At 40.3% G+C, this 22395-nt stretch overlaps 1 protein-coding gene across 23 annotated transcripts in view; it reads left to right on the forward strand.

Moving 5' to 3' along the window:
* Positions 1 to 22395, forward strand: part of TENM3 (teneurin transmembrane protein 3) — a 2294790-nt gene that overhangs the window by 2188710 nt on the left and 83685 nt on the right. For all 23 annotated transcript variants that reach the window (XM_075930244.1, XM_075930245.1, XM_075930247.1 and 20 more), the window contains one exon: positions 19560 to 19706. In XM_075930244.1, the coding sequence (XP_075786359.1) occupies positions 19560 to 19706 (147 nt within the window). The remainder of the gene's footprint in view (positions 1 to 19559; positions 19707 to 22395) is intronic.

The following is a 22395-nucleotide window of genomic DNA, read 5'->3' on the forward strand; positions in this document are numbered from 1 at the left end:
TTTAGTATTCTCCTTTTTAGCATTAAGACCGGCCCATGCTTAAAGTTGTGTTTAGCTCTGGGCTCATTTTACAACAGATTTCAAACTTGACTATAGAAAAGACTTTCTATCAGAGAAGAGTGTCTAAGCCAATTTTTTTTCTCTTGCTCAAAGACCAGTTTGGGGGCCTGATTGATCTTCCTTACATGTAGGTGAGCCAAATGAGGTTGAACCTAGTTAGGAGGCAGCATAAAGAGGGGATATTACCAGCTCCACTGCACCATATCTCCTTCTGCTGATGCTAGGGGAAGCTCCTCTGATGGTGTACCAGGGAGCTGAGCTTCAACTGGAAAAGTCAGGGAGAGGATAATTCTTCGTTCTGTGCAATATATATTAGTACTAATCCGGCCAGAATTATTTAATACTTGGTGCTCCTCTATATAGTGAAACCTTACTGAGGGGTGTATTTTGAAAAGTGTTTACTCCATGGGACATCACGGCAGTATGACTCCTGAGGAAGCCATGTTGCCACATCAGAGAGTGAGTGGAGTGAAGGGAGCTCTATAGAATGCTGTACATCTGAGCCTCCATGTGGATGCCCTTCTTGAAACATGGGCAATCCCAAACTTGTATAACTCATAGAACATCCATGAATATAGGTGGCACAAACAGGCTTGCAAGACAGAACAATTAATTGGATATTTCTGCCCCCTTTGAAGTTTTTCCCTCAGAAGAGACAAACCAGACTTGGGGGGAGGGGTCCTTTGCTCTCTCTATTCTTCAGGAAGTGGGGAACCTTTTTGTTGTATATCTGAATGTACAGGTATGGTCAAAAAAAGTGTCTTTGTAAAAATAGCTTTTTCTTTAAGACATCTGTTCCTTGTGTACATCCAGAACCTGATCAACTGATTAAAGAAAGATTATAGCACTTAATTCTGAACACACTGTGGAGCAACAACTATGGAAAGGGAGCTGGATCTTTATGGAGCATATGTCATCATCAAAATTCTTAAGTACAGCTACACAAATGTACAGTTCATTAGGGAGTAAGAACACATTCTGACTTTCTGATACCAGATTAAGCTTTTAGGGATAGAAGTCTGAAAAACTTTATTTTTACTTGAAATTGAACATTTTTTATTGTCAATGAATGTAATAAATGCTATAATGCCATTTTGTCCCAGAGGATCATGGGAAAAAACTGTACTTTAAATCATATCTATCAGGCTATAACTGTACTTTAAATCATATCTTTTATCTCTTCTGAATTTCTTCTTTAGTCCTTGATGTAGGAGGAAATTTTCTGTTATGTTGGTTTGTATCATTGGCTAGCCTCGAGAATTCTTATCAGTTAATCGACTAATCTATAGTCCCCGGGGGTGGGGCTGGCAGCCAGCCTCATTCCGGAGGAGCCTCCTGCTACTCAGTGCTGCTGCCTCTATATCAGAGGCAGCAATCCAGGGTGCCAGGTGGGAGCTGGTACGTGAGGGAAGCCTGCTTTAAAACCAGCTCCCCTCGCAGACCAGCTGCTTGTCACCCTGTGCTACTATCTCCTGTGCAGGGAAGTCTGAGTTCCCTGGCTCAATGCAAGCTGCCTTCCTGCCCGGCTCCTAATACACTTCAAATACAGAGCCACAGCAGGGGTAGGTCCCAGACCCATTTCAAGCCAGGACTGAGCCAGACAGCTGGCCAACCTGCTACAAAATTTACTAAGAAGTGCGGGGGGTGGGAAATGCACGTAGTCTATAACATTAACCTATAAGCTTTTGTTTATCAATTAATGGGTTAATCGGTTACACTAATTGGCATACCCAATAACTATTTCTCACAAATGGTTTTACCGTAAAAAAGCAGCAGCTATTTCCGCTGAGGAGCTTCCAAACAATTTTTTTTTCCAGGAGTTGAAATTTTTAAAGTATATGTATACTCGCTCCATGCGTGCACATAGCTACATACGTTTCAGGTATTTTAATGTTCCCCTCTCATACTAAGAAATATTCCTCAGACATGTTAAGAAAAGCATCTTTTTTGAAAGTTCAGATTTTGATCGAAAGAAAATATATTGTCTTTTCATTGAATCATTTGATTAAATATCATATTAATATTTGACAAAAAAAAGAAAAACCTCAAGAACTTTTTGGTTTAATGGGATTGGTCCAATGACATGCAAAATGTGTATTTTCACTTGAAAATAAGATTTTTTTGTGTGTGTAAAAATATGTCCATTAACATTCTAAAACACTCCTATTTTCAAGAAAGAACCTACACAATGTCAAATTGTAATACAAAGAAAATCATCAAAAGGTAATGAGTGGAATCCTTGCTGCATTGAAGTTAGTGAGAGTTTTTCCATTGACTTCAGGAGAACGAGGATTTCACTTATGATATTTAACATCACTATTTTTATAAAAGTTTTAAGGAAAGCTCAATTTTTCAATCGCAAAATGTCCCACAAGAAAATTCCCAATGTTTCCTGTATCTTCATACAACTGTATTCTGAATTTGCTTGTTGAAGCAGGAATATTCATGTTAATCGAGATTAGGTCATGCCTCAAACCTGCATAATATGTGTGAGTGCAGGTATCAGCATAAAAGGTTTTACATTTGCAGACATCTTTAAGACATGATAGCCAGTCATGGCCATAACATCTTTTGAAGAGCCAGCATCTGAAATGCAAATTAGTTTAAGTACTTTAACTTGCTAAGTGAATGGTTTTCATTAGAATGTGGGACCCATCTATAGTTGAAAATTTTGTAGAAGAGCCAAATCTTGCAGATTTCAAGAATGTTTCAGCTTGCTGAAAAACTTAAGTAAGTTATTGACTGGTCTTTTCATCTTATTGTAGATTACTAGTTAAATCATTACGGTTGCATAGGGTAAGGCATAGACCAGAATAGGGATGATAGCGAGTAGTCGACTGGAGTATCGACTACTCACCTCCCTCCCTCCTCTTGCTGCCTCTATGAGGGAGGAAACAAGAGTCAGTGCTGGAGGGAACTGACTTAAAAGCTGGTTCCCCTCAGTACTGTCTCTGCAGTGCTGCCACTGACGGAGATGGTGGGATGAGGGTGGGATGAGGGGGGGATGCTGCACTTCTGCATTTTCAATGTAGTAAGAGCCAGGTGGCTCTTATTACCTTGAAAATGCAGACCACAGCGCAGGTGGCTCCTGGAGTCCGCATGAGCAGGGATTGCAGAGCAGTCCTTATTGACTAATCATATAGTTGATACAAATTGTATCAACTACACGATTAGCCAGATAACCGCAATTTTATATCTGAGATCCTACTATACCTTGTAAGTGACTCATACATTTTAAGGTCAGAAGGGACCATTATGATCATCTAGTCTGACCCCCTGCACAATGCAGGTCACAGAATCTCACCCACCCACTCCTAAAATAATCCTCTCTCCTATATCTCAGATATTGAAGTCCTCAAATTTATTTAAAGACCCCAAGATGCAGAGAATCCTCCAGCAGTGATCCGTGGCCCATGCTACAGAGGAAGGTGAAAAACCTCCAGGGCCTCTGCCAATCTACCCTGGAGGAAAATTCCTTCCCGACCCCAAATATGGCGATCAGCTGAACCCTGAGCATGTAGGCAATACTCACCAGCCAGACACCCAAGAAAAGTTCTCTATACAGGCAGTCCCCGGGTTACGTGGATCCGACTTACGTCGGATCCCTACTTAAGAACGGGGTTCCCTCACCCCAAACTAGCTGGCCTCCCCTCCCCCCAGCAGACCGCTGAGATGTGCTGCGGCAGTCCCGCCACCCGCGTCCTCTGCGGCGAGAAAAGCCGCTCCACGTCACCCTGGTCTGCTGGGGGGGACTCCCCCAGCAGACCAGGGAGACGCAGAGCAAAGCCGCGGAGGACGCGAGCGGCGGGACCGCGGCTTGTCTTGGCGGTCCCACTGCCCGCGACTTCCGCAGCGAGAAAAGCCGCTCCGCATCTCCCTGGTCTGCTTTTCTCGCTGCTGGTCAGTTTCAGCAGTGGCTGAATCAGGACCCCTGGGGTAGAACACCTGGGGGGCTGTCGGGTTGGTCCCACAGCGCAGAGGTGCGGCGCTACTAGACCAACCCAGCAGCACCCAAGCTGCTCTGCCCCAGGCGTCCCCAAGTCAGCCGCTGCTGAAACTGACCAGCGGCTGACTACAGGAAGCCCGAGGCAGAGCAACTCTGCCTCGGGCTTCCTGTAGTCAGCCGCTGGTCAGTTTCAGCAGCGGCTGAATCGGGGACACCTGGGGTACAATATGTACTAGTTCCGACTTACATACAAATTCAACTTAAAAACAAACCTACAGTCCCTATCTTGTACGTAACCCGGGGACTGCCTGTAGTAACTCTTTTATCATCCCTCCATTGGCCTATTTACCACTGATAGTGAAAGATCAATTAGTGACCAAGACAGTAAAGGGGAAGAAAGTTAGGTTGTTTCTTTGTCAGGTGTGTGCTTCATGTCTAGAGCCCTGCAAATGCACAGATGTCCACTTTATGTCCACAGGTACCTGCATCCGTTGTAGATGTGGCTATTCACAGCTCATTTTTGTGGTTATGGATGCAGTTGCAGATACAAATTTTGTTTCGCAGATATCCACTTTATGTCTGCAGGTACGTGCATCCATGGATGTCAGTGAAGATATCCACGACTCATTTCTGAGGATGCCCTACATATTAGAGATTGTGTTTTCCTGCTTGTTTTTTTAAACTAAGAAATATTAAGAATGTCAAATCTGAACTTTTTTAAAGACTGTTAGAGGACTCCAATGTGATTTTGAGGTTCCTCAGCTGTAAATGGAGTGTTAGTTGAGACTTTAAAAAATATATATATATATATATAAAAATGGAGATTGCCTATCTCCTAGAACTGAAAGGGGCCTTTCAAGGTCATTGAGTTGAGTCCAGTCCCCTGCCTTCACAACAGGACCAAGTACCATCCCTGACAAATTTTTGCCTCAAATTGCCTCTGCAAGAATTGAACTCACAACCCTGGATTTAGCAGGCCAATGCTCAAACCACTGAGCTATCCCTCCCCCTTTAAGAAGAACAACTTTTCTCCCAAATATTTCTTAAGTTTTTTAGTTAAATAGGAAACGAGGCTTCTAGTGGACCCCTAAACAGCTCCACGCTCCTAATTACTATTTAAATCTTTAAAATTGCCATAAATTTTTACTTTAAAACCGACAAGGAATGTCAGTAATGAATTTTAGGTAAGTTATTAAAGAAACAGCTAACTACAAGATAGGAACTAGAGATAACTTTCCATTCATTCAGCTGTTTATTGGAGAAATATGTAGCATACGTCTGCAGATCCTGCAAGAAAAAGTGCAAAATCACCCTGAAGGAAGTCGAGAAGATTTAGCTCAAAAAGGCATTCCATCTATAACTTCCCAGATATGAGTTCTAATACCAACAAGGGAATTCAGATAGGTGAAAAGTAGCCTGATAGGGAAAGATGTATAAACTGATCTTTTTATTCTCAGCAATGTTTAGACTGTATTTTAACTCTAAAACCAAGTTCTTCCAAACTCTGGAAAAGAAAGAATGAAATCAGTAAGTAATTATGTTGGTAAATAACAGTAAATAACAAAAAGACATCGGGCTGTCAGGTGTCCGGTATTCTACCAGAAAGTGCAGTTTTTGCGCCCTCTGTCTGGTAAAAAAACATTCAGAAAATAACAGGCGTGTGCAATGTCCGGTATTTTCTGTTTTTCCTGCTGGGCGCCAGATGGAAGCCTGGCGGGGGCGGGAGGAGTGGCTGGGAGACGGGGCCGCAATCAGTGCTTGGAGCCTGTGCTAGCGTGCAAAAGCCTGGCAGGGGCTGGGAGCATGGCTGGGACTGCCAGCCACACAAGCCCGTCCGGCTTCTGCATGCAACCACAGACTCCCAGCGCCGATCGTGGCCCCACCTCCCAGCTGCGAGCCTGTGGTTGCGTGCAGAAGTGGGCAGGGGAAGAGGGAGTGGCTGGGAGGTGGGGCGCAATCTGCGCTGGGAGCCCTCAGCTGATTGCATCTGAGGAGCAGTGACGCCTTGGGGAGGAGGAGAAGCCCTGTCCCTGCTCCTGAGCGCTATTCAAGCACGTTGTGGTGCCATAGTCCGGGAGAGAAGCCCGCAGGTGCTTTGTAGTTGCATTTAGGCACCTTCCGTGGGCTCTCAGCCGAAACTGACTGGGGTGGAATTTCTGCTTCTTCCCACTGGGACACCCAAAGACCTGGCTATGGGGGAGTCACCTTCCTACCCATGGTCACCCTCTCCCCCGCCCTGCCATTGTGTTGCCCCAGGGTTTGCCTCTCTCTGCTTTGGGTAGCAGGTGGCTGCTTTGCAGAGCTTTGTTCCCTGTTTGGTGGCTCAGGATGTTTGGTGTGGATGTTTTTTTTTTTTTTTTTTGCTCAACAAATTTTAGCCCATGCGTTCAGTATTTTTTGGGAGACCATCTGGCAACCCTAAAAAGACAATATATTAAATACATGTATGGTCACTTGGCTGCTGTGTATTTTTAAATTTCTGCATGTTGGTTTCATTTTTTCCCCAGTCCCCATACAGTCTGTGGGGAAAGAAAGCATTATAATGTAAACATCTTTGTTCTGGAAAAATACTTTTTTCATAGTAAGAGCTAATTTAAATGCCCTTTTTCTTAAAGTGTTTTCTCAGATTAAGTTTTTTATATTTTATGCATTGAATTTTTCTGTTTTCAAAAAATAAGGAACAAATCCATTTTTTAGCATTGTTTTGACAATAATTCTACTATACTCAGTCAAAAGCCTCTTTAATACACAGATTTAAGTTTGGGGGGTTTTTTGCTAATGATTGATTTGCTCTTCAATTATATTATTTGATTCCCATAATAACATACATGTGATCTGAATGTAGAACTTTAGGCCCTGATTCCACACTAGCTTTTGTTAATACTTACTCAAGCCTTAAACCTTCAATTTTCTTGAAATTTTCAGTCTTGGTTAGATAAAAAGAAAGGTCTATAAAATTGACTTCTCATTAAATCTTAAGAGCAAATTTTAGCTGAATTGAATAAACTATAGATGTGCAACAAAAGTCATTGTATGCAGTTAACCAAAGTTATAACTTGTTATATGTTATTTTGTTGTGTGCACACGCATGGGCGTATATTTATTTTAGGAGGGAAAAGTTTCACATGCTTATTAGAGACTTGCTAAAGGCTTACAGTTTAATTCCCTGAAGATTCTGTCTAAACTGATCATGTGCCAACCTGGGGCTGAGGAGAACTATTCCCTGCTGTCGCAGAGAGGAAAAAAGCCAAACCTCAGCAAGAGATAGGATTGACAACCCTTCTGGTTTAACTGGAATTCTCCCAAATTAGGCTCGATCTCTCAGAGGCACCTGAAGTCAAACCAGAAGATCAGCCACTAAAAGCCCAGCACCATAGCAGAGCTAAGGCAAGCTCACTACCTATGGGTATGTCTACACTACCCCCCTAGTTCGAACTAGGGGGGAAATGTATGCATACTGAACTTGCTAATGAAGCCCGGGATTTGAATTTCCCGGGCTTCATTAGCATAAAGCCGGCGCCACCATTTTTAAAAGCCGGCTAGTGCGAACCCCGTGCCGCGTGGCTACACACGGCACGGACTAGATAGTTCGGATTAGGCACTAGCCGGCTTTTAAAAATGGCGGCGCCGGCTTTATGCTAATGAAGCCCGGGAAATTCAAATCCCGGGCTTCATTAGCAAGTTCGGTATGCATACATTACCCCCCTAGTTCGAACTAGGGGGGTAGTGTAGACATACCCTATCATAGTCCCATGCTGCTCCCAGAAGCAGCCAGCATGTTCCTGCCTGTGGCCCCTTAAGCAGGCATGGAGAGACAGGGGGCCTCCACGTGCTGCCCCCACCCTGACTGACAACTCCGCAACTCCCATTGTCTGGTAACTGTAGCCAAGGGGAGGTGCAGAGGCAATTTTTTCAGTCTTGGGCAACACATGCAGCTATCTTTCTCCCCCTCCTCACCCACATAGGAGCCACAGGAAACACCATGCCAACCACTTTCAAGAGTAGTGTGGGGCCAAGGCAGGCAGGGAGCCAGCACTCCAAACACTTGTCCTGAACCCCTTCCTGCACTAAAACTCCCTCCCAGAGCTTGCACTCCTCACTCACTTCCACAAGTCAACCCCCTATCCCATCCCAGGGAAAGTGAGGGAGGGGGATAGAGTCAGTGGAGATAGGGCCTCAAAAAAGGGGCAGAGCCCTGGGGTGGGAGGTGTGAGGCAAGGGTATTGGGGTTGCATAGTCAGATGGGTGGCAACCCTAACCAGGGATGAGAAGAGTAGATTTGGAGAAGAAGCCTAGGGTGGGGAAGATTGGGCATAAAAGCTGGTGGACAGGAGGAAGACTTGGAATTCCAGGGGAGACTGGGACTCAGAGGAGACAGATCAGATTGGGAGCAGTGATTAAAGCCCAAGAGTCCCTTAAAATAAGATTTGTCCTATGAAAGAGGGTATCTACACTATGCTAAAGAGTATAATAATTATACTTAAATTACTTTAAAAAAAGGTTTGGGGGAATTGCAGAAGAATGGGGAAGAGAAAGAATAACTAAGAATTATTAACTCAGCAAATTCGGTTCTAAAACTACTAATCTAGACTAAATTTTAAATTAAACATAAACCTAGAGGCACTGCTAATTGTTCTTTTTCAAGCCCTTGGATATAGAAAGAACCAAGGCAGGGGAAGGGTTAGTCTCACAGAGCTATGTAACTAGCAGGAGCAGCGTGAGACAGGTACAGTGCATTTGGGACCCAAGTTGGCACTGCTACTGAAATTCTCAGATGGCAGATGCATATTAACCTTAGGTGGAGCATCTATAAATTGGTGGCAGTTTGTCAGGGTTAGCCCCTCACGGGCCACTACCACTATATTTATATGCACCTCCACAAGTACCACCAGTCGCAGCTCCCGTTTGCTGCAGCCCACTGCTCTTGGGCATTGGGAGTGGCGGGAAGCAGCACAGATCAGGACAAAACTTCCCACAGCTCTCCTTAGCCAGGAATGATAATATGGTGGGCAGGAGAGATGCCAGGAGCTAGCCTTGGCGTACTGGATCCAGCCCATAGGTAGGAATTTGCCCATCCTATCCTACAGGGATTCTCCTTGAAAATGAATCTCAGTGCACTCAGATATAGACCCTTCAGAAAGCAGATGCTACATGCTGAACAAAACAGTTTTACACTAACCACATATATCCCGAGAGTCAATAGCATTTAAGTAGCTCAATAAACCAAGCTAACACCATCTTAATTCCATAGTAGAAAATGTCACTGTAGGTAATTTAGGACATCAATAGGAGCGTAGAGTCAGGAGGACATTTTATTAGTGACATAATCACCCCCACAAGAGTTTGTGGAAAAATGACTTTTCACTTTAAAGTATTGTGAAATCCTTAATATTTTTTTCTTACTAGCACAACTTTATTTGTAAATAAATTTGCTTTTTATTGCATATGCGACATGTGCGCACAGTCAAAATCATGTTAAAATATTATTGTTACAGGGCAAAGTTAAGCATTCAAAAGCTAGGAAATACCAGAGTTAAGGTTTCCTGTACAACTTTAGTTTGGCACCCTTGTACACAGGCATTATGATTTACTCTTTAATAAATGATTGTATACAATTTTTCACTAAAACTCCTCCCCCTAGGTACATCTACACTGCACTGTAGGTCGAAATAAGATATGCAATTTGACCTATGCAAATTGTATATCTTTTTTTAATGTTATTTCAAAATAGCTTACTTCGAAATTTGGCGCTGTATATACAGCACTTCTTTAGAAATAAATCGCTATTCAAAAACGTCCCTTACTCCTCATGGAATGAGGTTTACAGGGGCATCTGAATAGCAAGCTTTTGTTATATTTCAAAATAATGGGTGTGTTCAGAAGACACGGAATAGCTATTTTGGGATACCTTCAGTGTCCTGAAGTAGCGCTGCAGTGTAGAAGTAACCTCGGTGAACAGAATGGATGGTGCTCACTTAGGCTACTTACTTTCGAAAAAGCCTCTTTTGAAAAAGAGCATCTAGGCTACAACCAGTACTTTCGAAAAAGCAAGCCGCTTTTTCGAAAGAGAGCACACAGGCAGTCTGGATGCTCTCTTTCAAAAAAACAGTTTGCATTACATAGCGCCTTTTTTCGAAAAAGCACTTTCGAAAAAAGGCGTTCTTCCTTGTAAAATGAGGCTTTCTGCAGTCGAAAAAACTGCCACATTCTTTCGATTTGCTTTCAAAAGAATGCAGCAAGAGTCTAGACGCAGGGGAAGTTTTTTTGAAAAAAAGGCCACTTTTTTTTTAAAAAAACCATGTAGTCTAGACACATCCTTAGAGAGGAGCTGTTTAATTTTTTTTTTTCAATCAGTGGGTGGCCCATGATTTATTTACTGCACTCCATTCAGTTTCTGGTCTGAAGACAAAATTATTAATTTCCTCAAGGGTTTTTATGGTGCTTATCACTGTCATCTCTGAGTGATACAAAAACATTATTCATTTTCACAACATCCTTGTGAAAACAATTATCCTCTAATTACAGAAGGGGAATATAGAATACAGAAGGGGACTTTCTGAGATGAAGAAAGTCAAAACTGTCAATTTTCAGCACCCAATTTGAGATGCCTAGGATCTCATTTTTCAGACTACACCATACTATATAGCACTTTTTTAACATATAAAACACAGCTCCAGTTAACTTCAGTTGCAGCTGTGTGTGTGCCATACTTCTGCAAATCAGAGCTCAAGGTCTCAATTCAGGGCTCCAGAAAATGATAGTCACACTTTAGTAATCCTTGCAAAAAGGCTGGTGTAAAGTGATTTGCTTAGCATCACACAGAATTCTGTGGCAGAGGCAGGGGATGGAATCCAGTTCCCTAGAGCAGCATTTAACTGCTTTAACCACAGGACCATTTTTTTCCTCTCTCTGTAATCCTCTGCCTCATTCACCAAACACCTTCCATATTCTGCAAGATTCCTAAAGAGAACAGCTTCCTTCACTATTCAACCATGATTCACCTCCAGAGAAGGTCCATCCCAGGCACAGATGGAAGCAGTGATCCTGTGGAAAAATAACATGTTGTTATATCATTAGAGACTTCATGACAGTGATGCGCACAGGGACCCTTAATTTTGGTATTTTCTAACCTTCGAATGCTTGACTTGACACCCCTAATAATATTCTTTTCAAGTTAATATTTGTGTACTTTCCTTGATTTAAAAAAAAAAAAAAAACCTGAAAAATCAGCAATTCCATCACATGGCCTCAAACTCATATTGACATTCACATGAGTCATCAGCAGGGTTAGAATCTTTCAGTCCATCACACAGACATCTTCCATTTGAGTTCACAGTCACTGACAGCAGCAGTAGGTTATCATCCTTGATGGGAGACAAGACCTTTGCCAGAGAATATAACAGGAGATGCTCTAACAGCAGAGGAATGGTGAGACTCCAGAATCTTGGGTTCAATTCTAGCTTTTGGAGGGATGTGTTCTCCAATGGGCACAGATTCATTAATGGATAATGGAATGGATTGCACCCTCAGCAGGTTCGTGGCAGATAGCAAGCTGGAGGGAGCAATAGATACACTGGAGGGTACAGATAGGGTTCAGAATGACCTAGACAGATTGGAGAATTGGGCCAAAAAAAATCTAAGGTTCAACAAGAACAAGTGCAAAGTTCTGCACTAAGGACAAAAGAATCCCATGCAGTGCAACAGGCTGCTAAGTAGCAGTTCTACAGAAAAGGCGTTGGGGATTTCAATGGATGAGAAACTGGATATTAGTCAACAGGGTGCCCTTGGTTGCCAAGAAGAATAACATTTACTTACTGGGCTGCATGAGTAGGAGCATTGACAGCAGATCGAAGGACCTGTTTATTCCCCTCTGTTTGGCACTGGTGAGGCTACATCTGGAGTATTCAGCACTGGTGAGGCCAGCATGGGGTCCCCCACTACAGAATGGATGTGCACAAATTGAAGAGAATCCAGCAAAGGGCAATTAAAATGATTAGCTGGCTGGGGAATGTGATTTATTAGACGAGGAAGAGGAAACTGGGCTTCTTTAGTCTGCAGAAGTGTGTGGGGGGATTTGATAAGTCTTTAACTATCTAAAGGAGAATCCAAAGAGCATGGGGCCAGGCTATTCTCACCAAGTGCAGATGACAGAACAAGGAGCAATGGTCTCAAGTTGCAATGGGGAGGTCTAGGTTGTATATTAGAAAAGCCTATTTCACTAGGAGGGTGATGAAGTACGAGGATTGGGTTACATAGGGAGGTGATGGAATCACTATCCTTAGAAGTTTTTAAGGCCACATGCTTGACAAAGTCCTAACTAGGATAGTTGGGGTTTGTCCTGTTTTGAGCAGGGGATTGAACTAGATGATCTCTAGAGAGTTCCTCCGACCCTAATATTCTATGATGCTATGTTCTTTTCTGTTTTCCCAAAGTTCTTTTTTGCCCCTCCCTGTCCAAGCCATGAATCTTCCCCACCACAGGCTTTTTATCTCAATCCCATTTTCCTCACTTATCTCAATGTCAGCTTCCACTCTTTAGGCAACTCATCTGAATCCCAATCTCTTTGCTCTGACAGTCTCAGGCCCATCTCGTCAAGTCCCAGTTTTCCCTCCTGGCTTCTCATCTGATAGATCTCTTCTGTCTGGCCTCCAATAACCTCCAAACTCACCTTCCTCTCTCCACAGTTCCAGGCTCTGCTTCCCCAGGCTCTTACTCCAATTCCAATGCCCTCTTAAAAATACCAAAGACCCAACTCCTTTGCCCAATCTCCTAAATAGCCAATCCCAAACTCTCCTACCACTCACTTGTTTCACTCTGTCCCCTTCGGCTTCTTACCTCTTTCCTCTTGTTCTGTCTGTCTTCATTCTTTCTGATTTCTTCTTTTTCTCTTCTTTCTTCTGACAAGACGGGAGAGGATTTGAGGAAAAGAGAGAGTGAGAGCTAGGGCATGGAAGGCTTGAAAATGTTCTCCAAGTTGAAGGAAACAAAAAAGTTAAAAGAGAATGTTTGCAGCCTCACTCTTTTATGTTGGCCTAAACTGATGGGATGTGTTGGTTGGTTGATTTTTTTTTTAACTTCTTAATGTATGGTATCATGAGGCAAAATTCTGTTCCTACTTAGCTAAGTAATTCTTGGTTCCAATGGAGTAGCCGTGGTGTGAGTTGATAATTAGGTTTATGGACTGTAAGAATTATATTGTAAAGTGGATGAAGAGAAAAAATACTGCAGTAGTTTTACACACCCTTTTTGGGAAGATTGGCATTCAAAATAAAATGAAGTGTCAGTACTGTACAGCTCAACTGTTTGTCAAGTCATGTGTCTGCTATATTTTAGTTTGTGAAGTTCATTTCATACTTCTTCCGAGCGCAGGTATGCTCATTATCCCCTCACCCAGCATTAATCCACGGCATTCATTAAATCATGTGCCTAAAACATGCTACGGGTAGCCAAGGCAAATATCCATTTATAGTCTCCATTCTGGTGTTATTCAGAACATGCTTATGTGGTTTTTGTGAAGCCAAGCTTAGAGAGGTTTAATTATTTTTTCTTTTTAGCAAACTTCCTAGAACAGGACAAATTAAATAGTCAAACCCATAACTAATTTTCCTAAGAATAGTGTTTCTATTCCCAGTCTGAAGAAAAAACTGTTAATACTGGCAGAGTATTTGGCACAGTATCATACTAGATAGACTTCCTAAAGAGACTATTTACTAAACAGAGTATTTGGCAGGTTATAGTCTAGTCTTTAACTAGAAAGATTATGGTAAGTGAAAAACTCTCATAAAGTGTATGAATAAATTAATAAGAATATGAATTTGTTATACAGCATTTAACATTATGTCACTGTTATAATCCTTTATGACAGGGTAATCAGTAATAAAACAGTGCAGTGAGTACCAATTAAGGAATATCAAATCAATGGGTATGCTGCTCATGCTGATTTAAACAGGAGCTGATTGGAATAAATGGATTTAATATATACTTATTTGCAGACTGTAGCTGTTCTAGCACGTCTACAGAAACTAGTCTATGAATAAGCTAAAGATGTTACCTACTTATATTTCTAATGGAAGACTAAAGGGAAACATTAAATTAAAAATAGTCTTGAGTTGTGCTGTGTGGTGAAACATACAATGTAAATGTGAATTTTCCAGCTAGCATTAACAATCTTTGTAGGACAATTTATAAAGGAAATGTATCTGCCACTTGTTAAGTATGTACCTGTTTTTACTGCCTGATCTGCGAATGCAACGTATGCTTGATTTTTTTTTTTATAATACTAGGAAATCTTTGCAATTTTATATCCTCTGCTTCTATTTTTCCACATTGCATTTGGAGCCATGAAAATTCTCTTTACTCCCTCACACCATCAAACTTTTTGACACATTTTACACTTAAACCCTGCATCGGTCTGCCATCCTGTTGGTGGAGGAGACCTATACACCTCTCCCTCCTGACCCTGTCAGCATAACACCAAGATAGGTTTGTTTTGTTTTATTGCCTCTTTTTCCTTTCATCATGCAATACTGCAGTTAACCTTTTGGCTCACGCTATTGGCACTAGCTAAAATGCTTATGAGAGTGCTTTATCATACTAGAATACCAGAAAGAAGCACACAAGGAGTCCTGAGTATGTGCCTGACACTAGGTAGATTGTTCCAAATCCCACCAAGGATCAGAGGAAAGTAGGTAGAGATCCCCTGGTCCCTTTATCTATTCATTTACTGTTTCACAATAGGATTTGATCTTCTCCTTCAGTTTTGGTGTCATTCAGGCAGGCAATGATACAAGGGTAGCTAATTTAATAAAACATGCTTTTCTCAGTGGGGATGGGGATGTTCCCATTCCATAATTGTTTATTTTATTATTCCATACATTGAGCTTTTCATGCTTTGTCTTCATGGGTATGTCTACACTGCCCTCCTAGTTCGAACTAGGAGGGTAATGTAGGCATACCGCACTTGCAAATGAAGCCCGGGATTTGAATTTCCCAGGCTTCATTTGCATAAGCGGGGCGCCGCCATTTTTAAAACCCCGCTCGTTCGAACCCCGTGCAGCGCGGCTACACGGGACACGAACTAGGTAGTTCGAACTAGGCTTCCTAGTTCGAACTACTGTTACTCCTCGTGGAATGAGGAGTAACGGTAGTTCGAACTAGGAAGCCTAGTTCGAACTACCTAGTTCGTGCCCCGTGTAGCCGCGCTGCACGGGGTTCGAACGAGCGGGGTTTTAAAAATGGCGGCGCCCCGCTTATGCAAATGAAGCCCGGGAAATTCAAATCCCGGGCTTCATTTGCAAGTGCGGTATGCCTACATTACCCCGCTAGTTCGAACTAGCGGGGTAGTGTAGACATACCCCATGTGTCTCAATACTTTAAATATATCAGGAGCACAAATATACTGCATATAGTCTTCCAACAAATGTTAGTGCTCACAATGTATATGGATAGGACTTGATTCTTCTCTCATGCACATCAGAGAATATGTAGGAGCAACCCCATTAAACTCAGGCTATGTCTAGACTGCTGCTTTTTTTCAGAAAAAGGTACGCAAATTGTGCTTCGCAATTTGCGTACCTTTTTCCGATTTGTTTTTTTGAAAGAGGCTTTTCTGAAATTCGGCCCATCTAAAATTGGCCAAATTTTGGGAAAAAAACTCCTTTTCCAGAAGAGTCCATATTCCTCATAAGATAAGGAGTACAGGGCTTCCAAAAGAGTACATCTGCTCTTCCACAAAAAATATTGGAAGAGCAGGCAAGTTCCCTGCAGTGGAGTTTTTCCGGGTACCTCTGGTTTCCCGGAAAAACTCTGTAGTCTAGACATTGCCTCAGCGGAGTAAGGAGTTACAGTGGTGTAGATGAGGGGAGAACTGGGCTACGCTGAAATGCAGCTGGTGGTTTATATGAAAAGTTACCTGCTTTGCAGTTCCCATCATAAATGTCCTATTAATATTATTTACATCTTGTCCCATCAACTTTTAACCTAATTATCAATAATCAGTTATACTTAGAGCATCTTAAATTTTCTTCCTAAAAGGCTAGGAAGTTGGCACCTGCCTAGACTGCGTTCTCTCTAATCTTTGCCATACATGTGTAGAATAAAATTATGTGCACCAAGGCATGTGCAAATGTTCAGTACAAATAGGCACAGTTTACAGGGAACAATGACATTTAACCCCAGATTTCAAGATGTCAATTACCAAAAGTTTAAATGATGCAGAATGCAAATAGCATATCTTAGTGTCGTCTTCTCATTCTAGATGTCATTACTACTTACGGTTGGATTCTTTCTAGTCTTGATATTCAATGTTGTTTATTTTTATAATTCTAAAACCTTAGTTTAATGTCAACCTTCCTTCTACATGTAAAGGATTTGATAGTTTCAATTCCACCACTACTAGATTTCTATCCTCCACACAAAATCCCACTCACGTAATTTACCTTGCTGTTTTGCATAATTAGCTGTGTGTGCTCTGATGAACAACTGGTTTGAGTTAGAGCAGAGTCAAATTATTCCTCCCTAAAATGCTGTTAATCCAAATCAGAATTAAAATAGAGTACCTGTACTGGTTCTATTGTCTGAGCAATACATGACCTGAAAACCGAAGGCTTGATCTTCCAGCCTGCTCAGGTCTTTAAAGTTCATAAATTAAATAATTGCTCTAAGATGCATTAAAATCAGATTTCTTTGTTAGCTTTGATGATATTTGTTCTACATAAAAGTCAAAATATGACACAAGCAGTCAGAATGAGAAAAGAAAAAAAAGCAGTCTTTGAAAGGTAGCATCTGTTTATTCCGTAGCCTTGTTTTTAAGTGATGAGCATTTCATAGAATCATAGCTATATTTCCTGAAAAGAGAATCTTTTGCATTTTTAGAAGCTATGAAATACATTTCTGTTCTGTTCTGATCTGTTCTGTAAGGTCTTTCTCATGTCAGCTGCACCTGCTCTATTTGCATGTGAATTCTGAATGATTCTTGTCCTATGTGACACTTATGAAATGTCTGTCTGTTCTTTTTTTCCTTTTTAATTCTCAAGCTCACTATTTGGATAAGATAGTTAAAGGTACTGTATATTCACTCTTTGCTGACATTCCTGTGCCTACATGTTTATTGATATATTGACCACTTTATAGCAACCACTGCACTAGATTTGATAAAAGTTATTTTTTCTTGTGTATTCCATGAATAGTAAATTTGGTTCACATCATTTTTAATACATACCTCAGATTTAAAATACTAAGTCTTTTGTGTCACTTGAGAACATTTAACTAATTGTTCCATAAGTTTCAATATATACTGTATAAATACGTTAATTTTTTTCCAAACCAAAAACTGAAGATAATGGTACATTTGCTGTTTGTTTTATTAATCCTGCTAGTTGGGCATTTTGTTGTGAAGCATTAAATATTTAAGAAAAGAAACAAAATTACTCTCTTGTCACAGAGGAAGAAACCATCAGTTCTAATGAGCAACTCAATTAATTTTGTATGTAGATTCTTTTGCCTCCCTTTCTCTACATGTTTGAAAACCTGTGTGAAATCCTATTTTATATATTGCATGAGAAGCTGTTAAAAACTTTACATTGTTTGCAGTTGAAAGGATCAGGGACACAAAAATTCAGGGGCAGAATAAAGCCCAACATAAAACAGCAAAGATTCTCATATCTTCAGTTATGGTAAAAAAATAGGGGGAAAGTACTTTGAAAAGAAAATCCTTATCCCTCTTTTCCCAAATTACCTTTTTTCCTGTTTCTGTGCTTTTTTTCATTAGAATATGGCAATATTCATGACAATATCCAGGCTTTCATAATAAGTCTTGAATGCACTTAGGTGGCTTCTGTAACACTTTGTCAGTAGAGGAATTAAATCTCTGTCATCTATAGACGAAGCGAAAAATGTGTACAGAAGCAAAATTAGTTAATACAGTTGGCAGCTGCAGCCGCAAAAGACAAAGGGCAGCAAGACTAATTTTGGCCTGGCATGATGACATGATATCCATAAGTATAACTCCATTATACCTTCTTGAGAGGCTGTTAGGATTCCCTTCCTTCTATGCCTACTAATTTTACAAACGTCATAATGCCTTATAAATTTGTTTTTGTTTCACGTAGCTGGAGAAGGGAGTCAGTAAATTAGTAATTCCTTAGAAGAAAAATTAATATAATTATCTTGAACAGATTGTTCCAAGAGTGACTAATCATTAACCAAAGCCAGGCAGTTTTCCAGTTTACAAAGATAATAGGTATCTAAAGCAAAACTAATTAAAATTTTAAAATGCTGTGGCAAGTTTTATTTATTTTTATGCTGTGTAAAGTTACAAATAACTGTTGTGTCCAAAAATATCTGATTTGTAGCCATCACTACTACTTAGGATATTTATACCATTTCTGTACTTGCTTCTGTCAATGTCTTATCACTATCATAGATAAGAAACTAAAATCTACATATTTATAAAGTGTCATCATCCTCATACAGATCATGTTGGCTGCATGCCAGATTTCATCAGTAGGAAGTGACAGATATTGTTTTTTATGTAATGTTAGACTGAAAACAATTACAGATTTTGGATATATTAAATTATTTTAATTGTTTCCCAAATTTTCCCTCCTTGGCCATAAAAGCAGACAAGATAGGATATAAAGGTAACAGCACAAAAGCCTTAGGGAGATTGTCACAAAGAATCACTCTCCGCTATCTGTCTTGAAGCACGTCACTACCGTGTTTTTGTTCAGTCTATCAATGTTTTATTGTGGTCCTTATGGTATTTCATTTTGTCCGTCCTAAGTAATCAAATACGCACAGCTATTACATTTAGTTGGAAATCCTGTCGGTCCTGTCCCATCCGTATGCAGCCTGAATCCTAATGTTTGTTAGAATAGATGCTAAGCTGCTTCACTATTTCCTGGGCTTTGCTTATTCTGTGAAAAGGAATGTACTTTTGGCATAAAGTATAGTCATTAAAAACTGGCCTATACTTTGTGTGATTATTTAATGCACTGTAATTTCACATGAATATACGGCAACTCTGAGACCAGATAAAATTAATGTTCTCTTTTACTGCCTGCATAGAATCATACTCGCTTTCATACTTCAGAATCTGGAGGGATTTATTTAAAGTAATGAGGAGCTTAACAAAATCTTTACCAGCAAGTGACCAATATTGTACAGGGCAAATATTAATCTACACCACAAGTACAGAAATGGTTTCATTGTACTTGCCTGTGTTTTGCGCTGTGCGCTCCTCTCTTGTTATTTGTCAAAGAAAATAAAAACTTAATTTTGTCTGGCCTGCAGGTATTTTAGAGGATTGTTGCATATATTTCCTGCCTGCACAGGTAAGTGGTGTCTCAAGTGTCAGGTCAATCAAAGATGCCACTTTGTTAAGAATTAGATTTCCCTAGGTAATGTTGCTGTTCCTCTCCATGTGCAATTACAGTATTTGTGCTGTTATAAAGGCCTGTTCCCAGTAAGTGTCCCCTGTTCGTATTTTTCTTAGACTGAAAATAATTGCAATATTTAAATCACTTTTGGTTTCCTTCTTTGTCTCTTTTGACAGAGGGTTGCCCTGGTCTGTGCAATAGCAATGGAAGATGTACATTGGACCAAAATGGTTGGCATTGTGTTTGCCAGCCAGGATGGAGAGGAGCAGGATGTGATGTAGCCATGGAAACTCTGTGCACTGATAGCAAGGACAATGAAGGAGGTAAGACTAAACAAAGTGAAAATTTAACATTGGGGAAAATATATTGAGAAGCAAGGGGTTTTACAATGAGGTGAAAAAATACTGCTATGAGCAACATACCCACATTTTACTAGCTTGATTAGATGCATGTAAAAATAGCTGGTACTACAACGCTTACTGCCTTCATGTGAGATGCCAGCAAATCCTTAAGAGATGGCTACAAAGGTGTACTTAGAAATCTATTAGTGACCCATTAGATTCCAGATTGTTATTTTATGGAAGGACAAACAGTATTGTCTTAATTCCATGATTCCATGAGCATTAGAAACATATTGTACACAAATACAGAACAGTTGTAAAATCCCTACTAAGGCAGCATTTTCATTGATTTCATTCATTAGGAATTTACATTGAGTGAAAGGACTGCATAAGGATTTTGCACCATTGGAAACAATTGCATCACAGGCTGTGTGCACACAATAAGAATATCTCATTTAACCATAACCTGTGAAGACAGGTATTTAACAGGGCACTCCCAGCCTCATATAGTTACTTGCAATCCTGTGGTCTGTCACTTATCCAACAAGCTGAATATTTCTTTTTAAATAACAAGGCCCTAGTCCACAATGAAATGGGTGTGGGACCAGTTGGATTAGGGATTTACCTTTGTACAGCACACTGCTAGATTGGGACCTAAAAGTAATGTAAAAGGTAGATTTTACTTACGAACATGTCTTCAGAGTCACATCTACCATGTGAAGGAAATAATATAGTAAAATATTAGATGGAACTTCACATCACCTCTGATGCCTCTCTGTCCCCATCTCAGATTCCAACCCAGTTTTCACAGGGTTCGACACTTGCTGTTTGGAGTCTCTTTTTTGCCATGTGTAGACACACCCATAGGCTACATCTGTAGTTAAAATGAGGCCGTGCTGTTGCTGTGCCACAGTAACAATTCAATGTAGCCACCCGCTACAACAACAGGAGGTTGTTCTCTCATCATTGTAGCTCATCCCTCTGCTCAAGAGGGGGTAGTTAGATAAATGGAAGATTATTCATACCTTTGAGTCATATAGCTGAGTCAACTTAACTTTTTAGAGTAGACCTGGCTTAGTCAAGAGCAACTAACAAGTGCTGCTCATGGAATCATGTTCAGATAAACAAGGTTATGTGAAGGAAGAGGAGAGATGAAAAATTGTGAACATGGAAAAAATATGTAGAAAATAAGGAAAAAGAGAAAAATAAATGACTTAGAAAAAGAACAACTTGCAGGGAGAAAGTTGGTAGTGTTAAGAAAAAAGGGAGAAAAGGTAGAAGTCTAAAGAGAGAAGAAAATAGATTGGGTGAAAGTGAAAACAGAAAGAGGTAAGATATTAGAAACTAAAAGAGAGAGTCAACAGCAAACAGCATACCCTGGAGAGAAAACTAGGGGGTAATGCAAATGTAAAATAAACAGATCAAGGGGAAAAGGAGATATTTTTCTGACCGTAATAAGCACAAGCAATGAGGAAAGAAGAGAGAATAAGTAGAATGAAAGAGAAACCCCACAAGTCTTGAAATTGCTGAAGCAAAACGAAAATAGAATGAAAGAAAACACAGGAAAAATACTTATACAGAGAAATAAGAAATATAAAAGCAGAGGTCTAAGACTTTTAGAACAGTGAAGCTTTTTATTTTAGTTCCAATTTTTTTTATTTTCATAATTAACATTTCATGGTTCCATCTGAAAGGACTGGCAAAATGTTGTTGCAGTAGGATTTTAAGTGACATAGCGACACAATATTACTTTTCAGTGTGTTATTCCATTAGAGGACTGTTTGGCTGAGAAGTTGTTTGTTTTATTTTTTAATTTCTATACCATAGCAAAAAGATTTTTTTACTAATTTCAAACCTTGGTTGGGCGTAATGGAAGGGATTTGAAATAATTTAAATAACTAAATAACCCAATTCTAAGGGATTGAGGGAGGAAAAAGGGGGGAAACTAAGCATCTGTTTTTCCAGAAGTCCACCTAGAGAGCTAACATCCCAATAAACCATCCAGATTACAGAGCACATTATGCAGCAGTAAAAAGACATTTCTTAGCTGTATTTGTTTATTTTAGGACATAAGATATTCAAGCACATTTATTGAATTTATATCGGTGACTATTCTGGACATCGTTCTGCTAGATTCAGTGGTTAAATAATTATTGTTGTCTTGATTACATTAGATAATATGCTTAATGTTACTTAAAAAAAACTATATGGCATTGGCTTAATTCTTAGTTGTTAATGGGATTGATTTTGTGACCTCTCGGGGTATGTCTAAATTACATCCCTTTTTCGAAAAAGAGATGTAGCTTAGACATGCCCTCAGAATACAGAACTCCCAGTTACTTCAGTTTTAGAACTAAAATATTTTAAACACTTTTCTTTCTAAGCATTGTTGCCATGTTTCTGGAGTGGTTATTCTGTATCTGCATTTTGCTGTAGGATTCCATGCTACTCTCTAGATATCAACCTCTCTTTTAAAGGAAGGATGTTTTTTTCCTTTAATACCCTGGGCTTAGGGTGGATACCAAGTTCTGTGATTAAGCTCATGTTTTAACAATCCAAACAATGACCATAGGTTGAATTCGACTTTTTATGTGCTTGTGAAGAGGAAGAGGACTCCATTTGACTTCAGTGGGATCAAAAATCATGTAGCCAAAAATACAGAATGCTTGTT

Source organism: Pelodiscus sinensis, chromosome 5, assembly GCF_049634645.1.
Source record: "Pelodiscus sinensis isolate JC-2024 chromosome 5, ASM4963464v1, whole genome shotgun sequence".
NCBI classification, from domain to species: Eukaryota; Metazoa; Chordata; order Testudines; family Trionychidae; genus Pelodiscus; species Pelodiscus sinensis.